We start from the raw sequence: 17,554 nt of genomic DNA, 5'->3' as shown, positions 1-17,554 counted from the left end.
AGGTCGGAGGGAATACAGGGAGATTCCTTCAGTCTGTTTACCCTGAACTTCTTCCAGTGGTCAAGAGGCTAGAGCTACCATGACCTCACCAATACCCTGTCACATTCTCCATGGTTTGTTCTCCATCTCAGCTTATCCATATCCGTTGCTGGGTACAGGGTAAACTGAGGGTCCAAGTGGACTGGTGTAGCAGAGAATGATGGGAAGTGGATGGCCATGCACACAGAGAGGAGCAGTTGGAGTCATCTGGGCCCTCTGAGGGGATGATTCCATCCTTCAGAGCTCCCACGTGATGAGGGGCCTCCAGTTTCTTGAATGGCTTCCTACAGCTAATATTTATTCCATGCCTGCTGTGTGCTAGTGCTTCAACATGAATGAAACAAGATCCCCGCCCTCATGAAGGTGACATTCTAGTGGGCATGATAAAAAAATAAACATAGGAGCAAATATAGTGCTATCTATATTGAAGCACAGAAGTGGAGGTCAGCATAGGGAATAAAGTGTGCCCTTTTTGAGAGAAGGTACGCTACCACGGGACTGATTTCATAGTTTAGATGGGAGACAGAGTTGAAAGAATTTCAGGGGTGGAGAGTATTGCAATCCTGGCAGTAAAATTCTCAGATAAACTAAAAAGGAGGGGGTACATGGGTGTTTATCAAGGAGATGTGAACCTAGGGGACTTCAGTAAGTGGGTGGCATACACTGTGCTGCTTCAGATGCAGCCCAAGAAAGATTAGCTCATGGATGACTCGCTCGCCCCAATAGAGTTCTTCTCTTTTGGAAGTATCTGCCCCATGAGGCCGGCATGGATCAGGTAGGGGATGGAACGAGCCAGTTATAGTTCGGTCCCTCAAGACTTTCATCCCATTGATACCTCATTTCCCCCTGATTGGGGACAAGAATATAAATGGCTGGACAGTTTCTCAGTGATGGAGGCATCAATATCATACCGAACATTCAACAGTGTGGGTCCCTTGCCTCGGCCATGGCCTTAGGTAGATCAGTGCTACTGTCAGGGGTCTGACAGGTAAGCCAGCTGAATTTCTCTCACAAGTTATTCACTTAGAAGATTTAGGGCATTTGAGTAACCTGAGAGTGTCAGGAAATACCATCCAAGGCTTTGCAAATTTCACCCTCCAAAGATAATTCATCCCATTGTAGGTGTTGTGCCAGGAGATGAACTTGGTAGACAATTAGGCCATTGCCTCTGCTCCCTGATGGGGACAATGGGTTACAATGTAGACTACAACTTGATGACAGGTTTTGGTGGGGGGCGGGACAGGGGCATCATTGCTATTTAAAGAGACTAGGAGGCCTTACATAACTCCTGCCTTGGGTTTCAAAGTTGCATAAGGAAGACTAGCTTCCCTCCAGCTCCCCAACCAAGTAGGAGATAAGAAATGGTCTCCCCTACTGAGTTCTATGCCTCCATTAACAATAGCACCCATAGCAAAAAGCTGGGTCGCCATCTGTATTCCCTTGTAAACATTCAGGTAGCCACAGCAATGGCCACATGAGGGTTGGTGTACCCATGGAGGCAGTGTGTGGGACCAGACGACAGTTACTAGCAGTATACCTTAGAGGAGTGCCAGAATCAGAAACTAGAAAAGCAAGCAGTGATGACACCTGGGTGAAGAATGGGTGCCATGCATGGTACAGAGCCAAAGGAAGATGGGTTATGGAGCAGGGTAGCTGAGGAGCAGGCAGCTTTGGGCAGTACCTCGTAGTAAGAAGACTTGGGCTCTGGAGCCAGGAATGCCTGGGATTGATTTCTTATTCCAACACTGTAATCTCGGCAAGTATTTAAACCTTTCTGTGCCTCTGTTTCTTGGTATCTAAAATGGGGATAGCAATAACAATTACCTCAAAGGGTTGTGAGGGCCTTTCCAGATATTATGTCATTAAATTCACAGCAGACTATGAGGTAGATCCTATCTTCCCCATTTTGCAAAGCACACACAAAGTCCTTTGTGATGTGCCCCTGTGGATCTCTCCACCTGACTGCCCCACCCTCTGTATCACACCGTGAGCTCACTTCCACACTATTTGTAGTACCAGGAAAGTACCTGGCTTTTCTTTGGTTGTATGGCCTGGCTCTGTGTGCCCAGAACAAGCTTTGCTTACTTTTTATCATAGCCCTCTTAACAGTCTACTATAACTATCACTTCACTATAATTCATATATACCTAGGAGCCCCTTAAAGTAGGGACTATGTCTTTTTTCTCAGCACATCATAGACATTCAAAAAATATTTGTCTGTGGACTAGTGGTAATTTCAGAATTTCTATATAAGAAGGGCTTAGTGGTAGCAGTCTGATTGGAAGAAGGGCCTAGGGATTTTCAGTTAACATTTAATGTTGTCTTTATTTAGCATTTTAAGTAATAAGTCTTAAAAAATAATAAAATTTTCTAAAAATTTTTTCATTTATACTTTACACAAGATTGAGGAAAATCAGTTTTCCATATTTAATAATATTATTGTCTTACTTTGGGGTGGCTTGAGTGGTGGTAAATAGAGATTTGGGAACTACTAAAGCATCCCCCCACCCTTAAGAAAGTAGAAAGGGAGAGGGATGTGGGGAAGAGCAGCCTGAAGGATGGATGATGAACTGCTTTTGAATTATGATAGTTATTTGTGTTGTTTAGTTGGCAGTAAAATGCTGGTAGCAGACACTTTAGCATTAGAAACACTCATATGCCTTCTGACCATCGCATTATTACCTTCCCTGTAAGTTATAATCTGTTTTCACATAAGAGCAATAAGTGGAATAAATTATCAACATTTTCCAAAAACTCATTTTCCTCTTTTAAATATTAGTATCATGCATAAATTAGATTTTACTGACCATATACATCTTATGCATAATATTATGTGGTACAGATTTCTGAAACATCAATCATCATTAAAGACCCACATGATTTTGCTCTCTCTATTAGTTACCTTGTTTTTGGAGTTTTGGAAGCGGCGCCAAGCAGAACTTGAGTATGAATGGGACACTGTTGAGCTACAGCAGGAGGAACAACCCCGGCCAGAATACGAGGCACAGTGTACTCACGTGGTGATAAATGAGATTACTCAGGTAAGGAGGATGCTATTTAGATGCATTTTAGTCTGTTTATTGCAGGGGTTCTCAACCTTGGCTGCACCTTGGGGTCACCTGGGGACCTTAGAAAATACAGATGCCCAGGTCCCATCACCACATACTCTGATGGTACTTAGTGGTCTGGGTGTGTTCTGGGCACAGGGATTTTTTTTAGAGCTCCTCTGGTGATTCTAATGTGCACCCAAGGGGAAGAAGTTATGCTAAGAACAATGGACATAGGAGATAAATGTGGTTCCTTCTTTCATACCAACAGTAAAAATGAAAAAAAAAATTACTCTGAAATAAATGTATAGTAAGTTCTCAATGTTGTCAATAAGTTCTGAGGCTTTAAGCGAAATGATATATAATGAAACTAGTTTTACTGTAGGCTCATTGATATAAACACGTGTTAAGTTCCTACATCATCTCGTCAACATTGTAATGAAATGACATTGAACGAAATGATGTTATTTGAAGATCTGCTGTATAAGAAAGGATGCATTGGTTTGTGTCCTTTCTTTCATAATATCAGTTAAAAAAATAAAGCAAAAATAAAAATCAGACTCTGTATCTAAATGTATAAGGAAAGATGCACAGGTTTTTATAGTTGATTCTCAGTTTTTCACATGCACCTTCATTATTTCAGCCCCTTTCATCCTAGACTAGCTGCCCCTTTGTCTTGCCCTAAGCCTCAGTCACTGCTCCCCCTTCTGGTTAGAATGTGCACAAAATAGTGTGGCTCTTAGCCCAAAGTTGGAAGAAGGATGAAGAAGGAAAACATTTGTTGAGCTCCAACTATGTCCAGGCACAGTAGGAGGTATTTTATATCATTGGAAAGGTAAATTTGCTGCTGCTACTATAGCAAAAAAACACACAACAAAAACAACTATATATCTCTCTGTATAAATTTTCTAAAGCCAGCAAAAGGTGATTTTTGAATCATCTGCATTATTGCTTCTTTCCACCAACACATAAAATTTAAAGCCGATGGTACTTGCAGTCATCAGCATAAGGACAGTAGGTTCTGAATACGAATAACTCTTCGATAGAAATGCTTTTACCAAGAGCATCTGAAAATGTTCCCAACTCTAGATTTTATAAATTGAATCACAGATTTACAGAATGTCAGCACTAAAAGGGGCTGGAGGGAGCAGTTCAACCTCCTCAATTTATAAATGGGAAAAAAAAATGAGATTCAGTTATCAAGAGAAGGTGACGTTTGTCTTTTACAATGCAACAAGCTTCAAATAATCCCCATTATAAATGGTTGCCACTGTTTACTACAGAACACAGGGTCAAAGAATCTGTTGTTGAAAGATTGTACATTCAGAATGAAAGCTGAAACTTAGACAAAATTAGATGTTCATCACATTTTTGGAGTACTGAAAAACAAAAGCTTATATTGGCATCGTAGGAAAACTACTGAAGAAAAGACAATTTGGTCATTTAAATCTGTCAATTTAAAATTTAAAATTGCCAACTCATAGGTTAAATTCCCATTGAAACTGCTTGTTAGAAAATTGCCAGTGAAGGCTCATTTTTCATTTCCTTCCTCATTTTCCTTTTGTTGCTAACACATCCTCCATTGGTTTAGCGAAGTGTATAGTGGGGTGGTCAAGTCTTGAGGAAGACTTCAAATCTGAACACAGTAACTTACTGGCTGAATGATCTTGGACAAATTAACTAACTTCTCTGTGCCATTGTTTCCTCAACTGTAAAATGGGAATAAATACAGTTGCTTCCTCATATGATTGTAGTAAGGATTAATCCACTTAATGTATAGAACCTACTTAGAATAGTACCTGGCACCAAAGTATTCACCGCTATTATTATACTACAAGTGCTCTTACTATCCAGGTAAATCTTGAGACATAGTGATTTCCTCTCTTAAAGCTTTAAATATATTCATGTAAAGTATAAAATGAAAACTAAAATTTCATCGTTATACCAAACTGATATGTAAAGCTCAACCAAGAAACACATACTGGATACCTAGTATTTGCAGATTTCTGTGAAATGTTTGTCCTGCATGGGCTATGTGCTATCATTGCTGTCACTTCTGAAATCTAAGACAAGCTCAGAAATGCAGCTTTATAGCTTGGCATTGCCAGAAACCTGACGCCTGACCTCAAGTTATGGCAGCTAAACCATTATTATTCATGCCTGCATTTTCAAAACATATTATTTAAAATGAACACTGCACATGTTTTATATGTATGTTTGAAATTGTGAACAAAAACCATGCAATTATGAGTAAGGAGGCTATATTTGAAAACTAATTTTTAGAAAAATTAAAGTAAGCCGAGGATTTAATGACCGATCAGGAGAAAAATTATTTCATTGGCGTAATCCCTTGATTGACTAAATTTCTTCTTTTTTCATTTTTAAATTAGGAAGAAGAGCGCGTTCCCTTTACAACCTGGGGAAAATGTATACGGATAGCCCTGTGTGCAAGTGCTGTCTTATTCTGGGTAAGAGTCTTTCACAAAATTTTTATTACTGAAATTTAAATGTCGAGGAAACCAAAATCTGAGCTGGAAACTGTGTAGTACCATAGAGAGAGAGAGGGAACTGTTTCCAGAGCACTACTTAGCCACCACATGGAACAACTCTTGAGGGTTCTGAATATCTATCTGTACACAGTGGTTCTTTCAGTTCCTTTCACCTCATTTGTTTAAATCAGATCAGTAATCCAGGATTTTCCAGTTTCTGGTGAAGACACCCAACAGGAGGCATTAAGAATTCTAAAATTTTCCAAAGGTAACAACTAAAATAAAATGTCTAGGAGTAGCTTTAACAAAAAGATAATAGGAACTATCATAGAAAACATAAAAACTACTGAAAGACATAAAAGAAACCTTAAACAAATGATTCTAGATCAAAAGACAATATTTCTAAAATACCAGCACTTATGAAATTAACTTTGGATTTATTATTAATAAAATCATATTGGTAATATAATAATTAGTAATATAATGAGAGTTTTATTGACTCAAAAATAGCCAGACTAGAGAATAGGATAAGAAGCCCAGTATGAACCCTGATATCATAATAATTTAATATCTGAGGAGGGAGGCATTCTAAATCAGTGGGATAAATAAAGGTTATTCAGTAAGTTGTAATGGAACCCTTGTTAGATATTGGGGGGAAAAGGTAAGTACACATATTGAAACCATACTGTGAACTACATACTATAATAAATTCCAGAAACATTAGACAAAAGTAACACATACACACACAAAAAATTAGAAATAAATATTGATGAATATATAATTTCTAGATGTAAAAACATTTTCTAAACTTAATAGCAAGGGAAGAAGTTTCAGAGGAAAATATTTAAAGATTTCTGTATATCAAAAACATCCTAAGTTTAAACAAAACATCAGAGGAAATATTTGTTAACAAATAAGGCAAAGGGTTAATACCTTGAATACATAAAAGTCCAAAGATCTCAGGAGCTAAGGAGGCAGAGAACATGAACACCATTCACAAAGCAAAAAATATCATGGCAGATGTCAAACCTTAATAGTAATTAAATCAGTGCACATTAAAAGGAGATACAGTTTTTCACCGCCCAAGTGATAAGACTCAGTGTTTGTGAGATTGAAATGTAGTGGTCCGTGCTCTCACACCTAGGCTATTGGAATTTTGCACTGCCCTGGCCTTCTTAGAAAGCAGTTTGGTGGTATGTATCAAGAATCAAAATATTCATATGCTTTAACCCACTAATTTAGATTTTAAAAACTTTAATCAGGAAGTATTTCAAAATGGTAAGTAAAAGTCATTAAATATTTAGTCACAGACATATTTATTACAAATATATATATTTATATATGTATGTGTATATGTATGTGTATATAATATATATCTCAGCCAAAATATCCTACTTTCAACCCTTCATACAGAGGAATTCTCTGCAGACATAAAATGGTCTGACCATGAAAATATTTTATGACACGTAAATATGGGTATGATAAACTTCAGGAAAAAGTAAAATTAATTATTAAAATGATTTTTAATATGCATACTACATATCTCTGAAGGAATTATGCCTATATATAGATAGCAGATACATTTTTTCCTGTATTTTTTTAATTCTTTATTTTTATAGTTAGGAGTCTTTCAATTGTAGGTGTCAGAAAATCAATCTCCAACAACAACAACAAAAAAATGGGGATGGGTGGGATTTATTGGTTCCTGTAACTGAAAATCCCAGGTCTGAGGTACTGCTTTAGGATAGATGCTGCCGCCCAAATGGTGTCAATGGCTGTGGTTTGTTCTGTCTTCATTCTGTGTCCAGCTATCTCCCAGCGTGCTAGTTGTGGGCACTCTTATATGGTTGCAAAATAGCTGCAGCATTCCAGATCTCACAGCACATCCAAGCCAAGAGAGGTCTCTTTTCACAGATTCCTCTATTGATAAAGGAAGCTTCTCTTTCCCATGAACACTAGTAGATATCTCCTCACATCTCAGTGGCTCTTATTAGGTTATTTGTCAGTCCTTGAATCAGTTGCTGAAGTCAATAAGATGAGATACCTATTTGTCTCAAACCAATCAGGATCTACCTCTGGAGTCTGGGGGAAAGGGTGGGGGGCAATGTAGCCCAAACCACAGGACTGAAACAATAGCGAGGTTATTCCCCCAGAAGCAAAATCTGGGTCCTTGTCGAAGACTGGAAATAGATCCAGGGTAGCAAAAGCAGCTAGTGTCCGCTGCAGGGTACTTTCTCATTTTCTATGATGAGCATATATTAAAGTTATGATCAGAAAAGTATATTATAGTGACAAAAACATGTACAACTTGAGGAAGGAGAATGAAAAGCTTCCCTGTCTCCTATGAAGAAATATTGAACCTATCAAGTGCCCTGAAGAAGTGCTAGGTTCGCTGTCAGAAGGACACATAGCCCCTTAATGGATTATAACTGAGGAAAAACTAACTCATAATCTAAATAATTTCATAATTGTAGAAGGGATGTTTTCCTGGTTCTGCTATCACAGACTTTTTCCTTCTACCAGGACATGCTAACAGTTATTCCATTTTTACCCCATCGGAAGATATACTGTTTCTCTCCTCCATTTTTTTAATATACCTTTTTTCAGAGCAGTTTTAGGTTTACAGAAAAATTGCACAGAAAGTGCAGAGTTCCCATATACCCCATACACAACTTCTCTTATTGTTAACATCTTACTGTAGTGGACGCATTCTCTCTCTCTCTTTTTTTTTTCTTTAAGATTTTATTGGGGAAGGGGAACAGGACTTTACTGGGGAACAGTGTGTATTTCCAGGACTTTATTGGGGAACAGTGTGTTTTTCCCAGGACCCATCAACTCCAAGACAAGTTGCTATCCTTTCAATCTTAGTTGTGGAGGGTGCAGCTCAGCTCCAAGTCCAGTTGTCGTTGTTCAATCTTAGTTGCAGGGGGTGCAGCCCACCATCCCTTGTGGGAGTCGAACCGGCAACCTTGTGGTTGAGAGCACACACTCCAACCAACTGAGGCATCCGGCTGCCAGGGAGCTCAGTGGCAACTCAGCTGTAGCTCGTTGTCTTCATTCTAGTTGTTGAGGGTGCAGCTCACTGGCCCATATGGGAATCGAACCGGCAACCCTGTTGCCCAGAGCTCATGCTCTAATGAACTAAGCCACCTGTCTGCCCAGATGCATTCTCTTTTTGTCTTTATTCCTTTTCCTTTTTTTGAAATTTAACATGCTCGATTTCCACCTCTCTTGTGGCACTTATGTGTGATTTAACATCACTTCACACGTGCACTTTGCCCATTTAAGTGTCGGGCCAATTCTTCAGGGTAAAAATATGGTTATTGGTGAGTCTCATGCTGCTGTGTTTGTGTTTTCAGATCCTACTGATCATCGCTTCAGTTATTGGGATCATTGTCTACAGGCTATCAGTGTTCATTGTATTTTCTGCAAAGCTTCCCAAGAACATTAATGGCACAGACCCAATCCAGAAGTATCTGACTCCACATACAGCCACGTCCATAACTGCTTCCCTCATCAGCTTTGTCATCATCATGATTTTGAACATCATCTATGAAAAAGTGGCAATCATGATTACTAATTTTGGTAAGTTCCTACCATAGCTTAGGTCATTGCTAAGACATTTTTAGAACCTGGCTAAAATAGAGACTGTATCTTTTAGGCATTTCAATTCTAGTATGTTACAATTTTTAGAAAATTTCAAGTGTAAACATATTTTCTCTAGACTGTATAGGAAATGATTTATCTACAGCTTTGCATTAGTGAAAGGGACAAAGCAAAGACAGTCATTATAATATCTGAGCTTTTTGTAAACAGATCAGTGCTGAATAATATTTTCAATTACATTCGATCATGTACCCTATTGTTGAAAGTAAATAGTCTCTTTATTGCAAATAAGTGAAATAGGGTCGTGTTCCAGTGGCAGATATGCCCCTCTGTTGCTGAGAGGACAGGCAATCACCCTGTTATGTGTGTTTTCCCATTCTGTCCATATTAATATAGCTCCATTCTCATCAGCTCTGGCTTTTGTAATGAATGTTTCTTCTCTCTGGCTTGTATCCCAGGCAACTGCTTTGTGTCCAAAGTTAAGTGCTTCTCATATGCTGCATATGCCTGGGTCATTCTCCAAATGGTGTGCTCAGTGGTCATCTTCTGAGAATGGTCAGCCCAATGTAAATTCTAAACTAGGAGGGTGACCTGTTTGTTCTTCCCCAAATGCTTCTAGCAAGTGGACCCTTGTTTTGTTTGTTTTCTTCAACACCAACCTTATTGAGATTCAGGAAGACAAGGGAATATCAGTTAGCAGCCTGTTCAATGACAATTTTCTGTCAGTTTAGACCTAAGAAAAGACAGTTCCTGCCCATGTGATAACACTGTGCTTGTAAATTTTAAGGAACAGTTGAATATTTTTTGCCCTGTGGAATATTGTATCTATGGGGGAGAAACTCTTATAACAATGTGTAAACTTGAATTAACACAAGTAGCTATATTAAGGAATTCAAAACAGCTTAAATGGAAACAGTGTGAATTTTTTTTTTTTTAACATGTTAACTCATTTTATCAATGTCTTTGATTAGGGTCTCAAAGCTGTTCACAATTTTAAAGTCTTATTTTCTTTGCTTTAACTGCAGAACTCCCAAGGACCCAGACTGATTATGAAAATAGCCTAACGATGAAGATGTTCTTATTCCAGTTTGTCAACTACTACTCTTCGTGTTTCTACATTGCATTCTTTAAGGGAAAATTTGTAGGTTATCCAGGAGATCCTGTTTATTGGCTGGGAAAATATAGAAATGAAGAGGTATGAATATAGAATTATATTCTCTTGACAATATAAGCTGCTTGGTGTTTTCTCTCAGTTGCCCAGCGTTTCTTCATTGTACATTCTTAGACTTTTTTTTAGCCTAAACAGAATATCAGAAAAAAATGAAATTGAGGACTCTATTTCATGTTAGGCCCATCTAAACTTTAAATGAGATTTTTCTGTTTAATATTCCAGTGTGACCCAGGTGGCTGTCTCCTTGAACTGACAACACAGCTGACAATAATCATGGGAGGAAAAGCAATCTGGAATAACATACAAGAGGTGTTATTTCCGTGAGTATTAAGTTGTATGATCTTGGGGATAGGACGGGGGATAACACAGCCCGCCCATCCACGCCATGGCCACATAGCTGCATGCCTGCCCACCTCTAAAATGAAGTACATGACTCTGTGCTTATTAAAAATCTCCAGATAAGGTGGTCCAACCAACAGTGTAAATGTATCCATGTTTATACCTTCACTTCAGGTAAGCCCATTGTGGCAAATTACAGTGACCTGAACTGTGCCTTCCGATATTTCTACTCTTGGCCTAAAATATTTAGGCAGTGTGTTTTGAATAGCTTTCCTTTGTTTGAAAACTGGGAATGCCAAATGTTAGCCAAATTAGAGTGTGACTTGGGCTCCTCTCATCAATGCTTCTTCTGTGTGTTTAGGTGCTAGTTTCCTTCTAACTTTTTTCATACAGACTCCTAACATACCAAGGATATATTAGTTACCCTTGCCGCCCAAAAGTACACCCATCCCAAAAATACACAGGAAGGGGGAGAAAGGCCTTGTAAGTCAGCAGCTGTTTTCATGCCCTTTAAGTATGTAAAAAAGGACGAAGTGAAATGAATTCCACCATAAACTTACCTTCCTCCACCCTTAACCCCACCTGAGGTCCTTGGCTAGGATTCTTGGAACAAATGAAGAAGCATATCTGACACTGTGACCAGGTTCCCTTTGGAGTCTCTCCAGCACTTAGATCAGTACCTGGCATTTGGTAGGCTCTCTCAGCACCAACTGAGTGAGTGAGTTACTCATATGTTTCAAATACATAACATAGGTGAACTGTTTGTTGGACCCAGAGAACAAGCTCAGAGGTCTTTGCCCTTCTTAGCTTCACTTAGTATTTTGATATATGAGGCATTCCTGGGAATGTTATTCTGTGCATACTTGACAAAAGGCTAGTAAGATTCCTGTGTTGCACAACTCACTCTGGAGAAATTTTTATGTTAAAATATTAAGGAAATGGAGTTAAATATCCAAAATGCCAGTAGCATCATCCTTTGGTGTTGAGATAATGAATGGCCATCATTTCCTTCCTTTGTATGTTTTCTCTATTTTCCACAATGGGTATGTACTACTTAACACATTGTGTACGGATCACAAGAATCTTCACGAGGGATTTAAACCCCACCGTACGCAACGTGTTAAAAGAAAATTCTCTCTTGAGAAGGGATATTTTCTCTTACATGATTTGGCTAGAGGATGAACCAAAGACCTGACATAAGAGAACGCTCAGCACAGGTATCCCTCACTATCCACACTCACTTTTTAAATTCAGGAACAGTAAACTCAGGAATAAAATAGATTCAGAGAGTAAAGAATGCTTGTATTCAAATTAGCAAGTGGGAATACTGTGCAATGTCTTAAATAGAAATGGTGATTATTTGTAGTATGTGGATTAAATATGATAATGAAGATGCAAAGAGAAAATGAGGTACAAAGTACTTCACATCGTGCTTTAGTAAAGGGCAATTTATTATGATGCTGTTATGCTTATACACATGGTAAATTCCTAAAGAAATTATTTTGTAACCCCTGATAACAGTAGGATGCTTCCAACCTTGGCCAGGGGGAGAAGGGTCTGGTGTCTATTTTTAAAACGTTCTCTAGGTGATTCTCATGTGCAGTCAAGATTGATATCCCCACACTGGAATCACAACCCAATAGAAAACCCAAAAGACCAAGGGTGATGATGGATGGACTGTGACCCAAGATTTCCTTCTACAGATGAGTGGTTCAACTGAGAAAGACTGAACAGGAGGCCCAGAGTCTGTATCTCAGAAAGCTACCGTATTTCCCTGCAAATAGGACCTAGCCGGAAATCAGCTCTAATGTGTCTTTTGGAGCAAAAATTAATATAAGACCCAGTATTATATTATATTGTATTGTATTACATTACATTACATTATATCTGGTCTTATAGTAAAATAAAACCAGGTCTTGTATTAATTTTTGCTCCAAAAGATGCATTAGAGCTGATGGTCCGGCTAGGTCTTATTTTCGGGAAATCATGGTATTCAGAAAGACTTAATGTGGCCTATTATGGGTGAGGGAAGGCAGTGCAGTACAAGAGGAAAGTAGCAGATTAGTCACGCAAGTGGCTGCCAGAACAGAAGTGTCCTCCTGAATCCAAATTGTGATAGGTTTGGGGCCCCAGTAATAGTAAAGACCTGCTTTTGTGGGCCCTGGAGAGGATTCAGCAAGAGGTTGAGGCTGGAAGTATGAGGCAGAGCAAAAGAATAAACCAATAGAAACCAACAATCTCAAATGTGGGTATCACGAAGGGTGATGGCCATGTGTGTCCTCGGTGCCACCTACATCACAAGGCCCCTGGAATGGCTGTAAAACTGCAGACTCCCAGACTTGACTGATTACGGAGCTTTGGGTTGAAGCATAGGAAGTAGCACTAATGTTCCCTGTTCTTACAAGTGCTGCAGTCAGATCCACCCGTCCAAAAAGCATTGTGTCCCTGAGCCAAGATTCGAAGTACTTTAGGCTGTATTTACAGTTGGCCTCCACCAGTTAACCTGCATTGGTCAAAGGAAGATCCCACACAAGGGTGCTTTCAGTCATTTAATCCTGACAGCAACCCTGGGCAGTGTAGGTTTTATCACCCTCTTTTATTTGAACTTGACTGACCAAAGCTAAATAGGGAGTGAGCAATGAAGTGTGGATTCTGGGGTGTCTGAGACCATATCCCTGTGCTATGTCCCTAATATCATAAGAGAGAAAGAAGTGGGGAAAGATTGTGAAGCCAGGGGCATGTTCTGTTAGAGAAGCCTTCCCTTAGTAAAATCCGGGAAGTGGTCAGTGAAAAGTTAACGCTGACATCAGTGGCACTGGGAAACCCAGCATGGTGAGCTATTTGTAATTCATATCTTACACTGCGCGCGTGTGTGTGTACAACGTCTTTAGAGTACTGTGAAGCCTCATTGTCCGAATTTGAAATCCATACAAACAAGTTCTTTAATCAGCCGAAGCTTAGTGAGATGTTTATATCCATTTTTGAAGTTGTTTGCTGTGCTTCTTCTGATGAACTCCACAAATAAACCCACAAGCCAGCTGTTGCTCTAGGGAACAACGGTTCTCTCTGCCACAGGTGCACCCCTCACTTCACTGCCAACTTCGGTTTCTTTCCAGGAAATTTCGCCATAAAAAAGGGGGAAGCACTTATGTGGGACACAGGCTTTGAGAAAGAGAAAAACTTACCATATAAGAAGAGACAAAAGACAGCTCTGTGGGGACAGTATCCAGTAGTGGGTAGAGCCCTGGCTGCCCGCCAAGGCTGTTTTCTCTTAGCTCTGCAGTGTGACTTTGAGAAAGTGTTTCACGTCTCTGGTCCTTGATCTGTTCAGCTTAAAATAGGGTCTTGACCTGTTTTATCTAATGCCAAAGTATGTCACTTTTCTCCCAGTGCCCCTCAGTGGCTCCCCAATTCCTTCAGAGTAAAAAAATGCCTAAATCCTCCTAATTGTTTCTTCATCACCCCTCCCTCCAGACTCGTTTCCTAGTACTAGTCCTGGACCACCACCCTCCATACTGTCCATCACATGTGGGAGGCAGGCTCCTGCCTCCAGGTCTCTGTTGTCACTGTTCCCCTGCCCAGTTGCCTCCTTCATAGCTATTCAAATGTCACTCTCAGTGAGGCCTCCCTGCCATCATCCCCACTCCTCCCTCCCACAAATGCAAATACTGTCCTCTCCTTGTCCTACTTTAGTTTTCTCCACAGCACTTACCACCAGCTCACATCCTATGCCTGTATTTCTTTTGGTGATTTCCATACTGGAAAGACTATTTTGGATAATAGCACGGAAATGAAAAAAAATAAAGTTAATCAAATAAGGGACAGTGTCTTTTCAAAAACTAAACTGCCCACATGAAAATGAAGTAAGAGAAAACATAGCAGTTGGAATTTTGATAAACCAAAGTACACGGTCACTACTGTTTTTCAAAATATTTTTGGGTAGGAAGGCAAAAATGAGAGAGATTTGGCATGCAAATAAAAAACTAATTTATTGGGAAGATGATGTATTCCACCTGAGATGTCAACCTTGGTCTGATAATGTCCTAATTTATATAATAATTTGATCTTTTTGGCAGCTGGATCAAGAATCTAATTGGACGCTATGGCACAGTTTCAGGCTCAGAGAAGATAACCCCACGATGGGAACAGGACTACCATCTGCAACTCATGGGCAGACTGGGATTGTTTTATGAATATCTTGAAATGAGTAAGTCATTAGTGAAGTTTTAGGTGCTATAAATTGTACTGGAGCATGTTTTCGATCCCAGAAGTATGGATTATGAAGCCAAATAATTGTTTAGCATATTGAAATGAAGAGGAGGATGTTTTTCTCCGCTAGATAAAACTATTCATTCAGGCTTTCAAATAAGGTGACTGTATCTTTGTCAGTATTTATGTTTGTACAAAGCTAAAGATTTATTACCAATGAAACAGAATAGTCATTGAGGTACGTCTTCACCAATAATTCTCAGAGCATTCTAACCATGTTGTCAGAGAATGAACTGAGAACTATTATTAGATGTGATTCAGCTTGGGCTGGAGTCCATGCAGGCACAGCTGTTGGCCGATACACTTCCGAACCGAGTCATTTCAGCAAGCTGGTACAGAAAACCTGCAGGAGCATGTTACTTCTTGTTGCAGGAGCGTTCATAGCACCCACCTCCCCTTCACACCTCACACTGCCTTTGACAGTGTGTTTCTTCTGGCCCATGTTTGCTGCCCGGTTCCTTGAGTGACCTCATGGCTAAGCACTGGCTTGAATTCAGAACCATTTTTCTGGTCTGGAATTAAGATTTAGCACAGGACCTTCCTGAATGTCTCTGTCCATTTGTGTAGTATTTGCTTGTGCTCTGTTTCTCATCAGTGGAACTTGATTTTGAGCTCTCAGTTGCCTTTAAATGGATGCATCTCAAAATAGATTTCCATAGGAAACACCATCTTTTCTATTATGCATGACATGCTTATATCCAATAGATGTTTTGTATCTGTGCCCTTTCAGCTAACCATTGCATTGAATTACAATTTTTTTTTTTTTAAGCTTAGGAGAATAGAAAGGAGGTACAACATTTTGGTTGACAGGCCTTGCATTTATGCTTAGGGGTTTGTGTTTGTAAAGACACCCCTTTGTGGTTCTTGCTTATAAGTATGCAGAGAGAGAGAGTGGTTTTTTATTAAATCACATTCTATCTATAAAATAATTGCTTTTAAAAATATACATTATGTGTGGAAACACATCTGTTTCCTTCAGTGAGTGAAAAGTTCATCCTGTAGCTTCTTTAGTCAACAATGCTTTGCAGCCTGGAGTCTGATTTGAATTTCATTTTTGCTTTGTTATATTTTATGACCACATTCGATTAAGGGTATAGCTGCCATATATAATGTAGAAACTATGTTTATTGATTTATTCTGTTTATCTTCAGAAGGACTACAAGACAATTATCAGTTATCTTAAAATAAATCATAATTACAAATATTTCTTATGGAACTATTATCAACATTATTAATAAACATTTTGGGACAGAAATCATTCGTTATTTTAGCACTCCCAAAAAACTTCAAGTTATTTTTTCCTGTAGTTGATTAGTCAAGTGAATGACATTGAGAGGTCATGTTTTGGGGAGAAGTTGATGGGACTTTGAGTTTCTTAGTCTCATTAAAATAATTACTAACTAAGTAATTAGGTCTGGCCCTACTCGACCCTACAAGGAAAGATGGAATAACAACTGTTACAGACTTTTTTAGATTTATTAAATTGTTTTCCTATTATCCAAATAGTACCTATTGGAATAGAAAAATTAATTTCTGAGAACAGGAAGTCTGTTATTCTGTATTCAGCACCAGAGTGAAATCGATTTTTTGTTCTTTTAGTTTGTGGGAGATAGACTTTCCAAGTGCCTTCTGAATTATTTTTGTTCCTCTAAAGTAAATAGAGTTCCTTTGGTGATGGTGACATCACCACACAGTTTCCTCCTCCTTTCTGTTTTCCCCACATCCATTAATGATACCACCATCTACTTTTTTCATTATGAAGGGGAACATCTTTTGACAAACCCTCCACCCTTGCTTAGGCCTTGTCCCCAGCCACTAGCTCTGTTCCCCTCGGCCCGAAATACCTTTCTCTTCCTTTCTATCAGGAGTTCTGGCCAGGCCTCAGCAGTGACCCTCAACTTTTCACACAGATGAGCTGCTCTTTTCTCCAGGAATTAACTTGATTTTTGTCTTTTTGGCCTGTGATTGTATGCATGCCTCTCTCCCTGGCTAGACGGTTCCTGCTGGAGGTAGCTAGCAAAGCCTTTCCATTTTTCGGTCCTCAGCTGGAGCACCACTGCCGTGACCTAGTCCTCATAAATATTTATCTAAGTGAATGGAGCTTGGAGTTTCAACACACACATACAACTGTTAGCTGAGTTTACATTAACAGTGCCCAGCCACCCCCACCGAGTTCTGGATAGCATATGGTTTGGGGGGAGAGGGGAGTGTTCTCTGAGGGAAATTGCTTTTTATTTAGTAAATTCCCCACCATCCCTTGAGATTATTAGAGTAACCCTGGGGTGTTAACCAAAATTGCCTCCCCAACTGTCTGGTCCTGACTTCTCAGAACTCAGACACGGGACATAAGAGAAATAGTCTGTCAGTCTTTCAATCTGGAAGTCATAAGACACCGCTGTGTATTTAGAGCACAGCAGACACACCAGTGTCTCAGGAACGTGAGGATGCCTTCCCACTGGGCAGATGCCATAAATGAAATATCAGGAAAGTGACGAAGTGGGCCCTATTTGTCTCTGGTACTTCCTCTTCCACCCCACCATGTTAAAAATCTGTTGAAACAATGACTCTCATATTATTTTCTCCATTTAATTTAG

At 39.4% G+C, this 17,554-nt stretch overlaps 1 protein-coding gene across 2 annotated transcripts in view; it reads left to right on the top strand.

The window, feature by feature from the left end:
- ANO6 (anoctamin 6) overlaps positions 1-17,554 on the top strand; it is a 177,838-nt gene that overhangs the window by 143,543 nt on the left and 16,741 nt on the right. For both annotated transcript variants that reach the window (XM_019748415.2, XM_019748416.2), the window contains exons 11-16: positions 2,938-3,080; positions 5,477-5,554; positions 8,935-9,160; positions 10,207-10,376; positions 10,575-10,672; positions 14,768-14,898. In XM_019748415.2, coding sequence (XP_019603974.2) covers positions 2,938-3,080; positions 5,477-5,554; positions 8,935-9,160; positions 10,207-10,376; positions 10,575-10,672; positions 14,768-14,898 — 846 coding nt within the window. The remainder of the gene's footprint in view (positions 1-2,937; positions 3,081-5,476; positions 5,555-8,934; positions 9,161-10,206; positions 10,377-10,574; positions 10,673-14,767; positions 14,899-17,554) is intronic.

Source organism: Rhinolophus sinicus, linkage group LG02, assembly GCF_036562045.2.
Source record: "Rhinolophus sinicus isolate RSC01 linkage group LG02, ASM3656204v1, whole genome shotgun sequence".
In the NCBI taxonomy this organism is placed as follows: Eukaryota; Metazoa; Chordata; class Mammalia; order Chiroptera; family Rhinolophidae; genus Rhinolophus; species Rhinolophus sinicus.
This window is presented reverse-complemented; position numbering and strand designations above follow the sequence as displayed.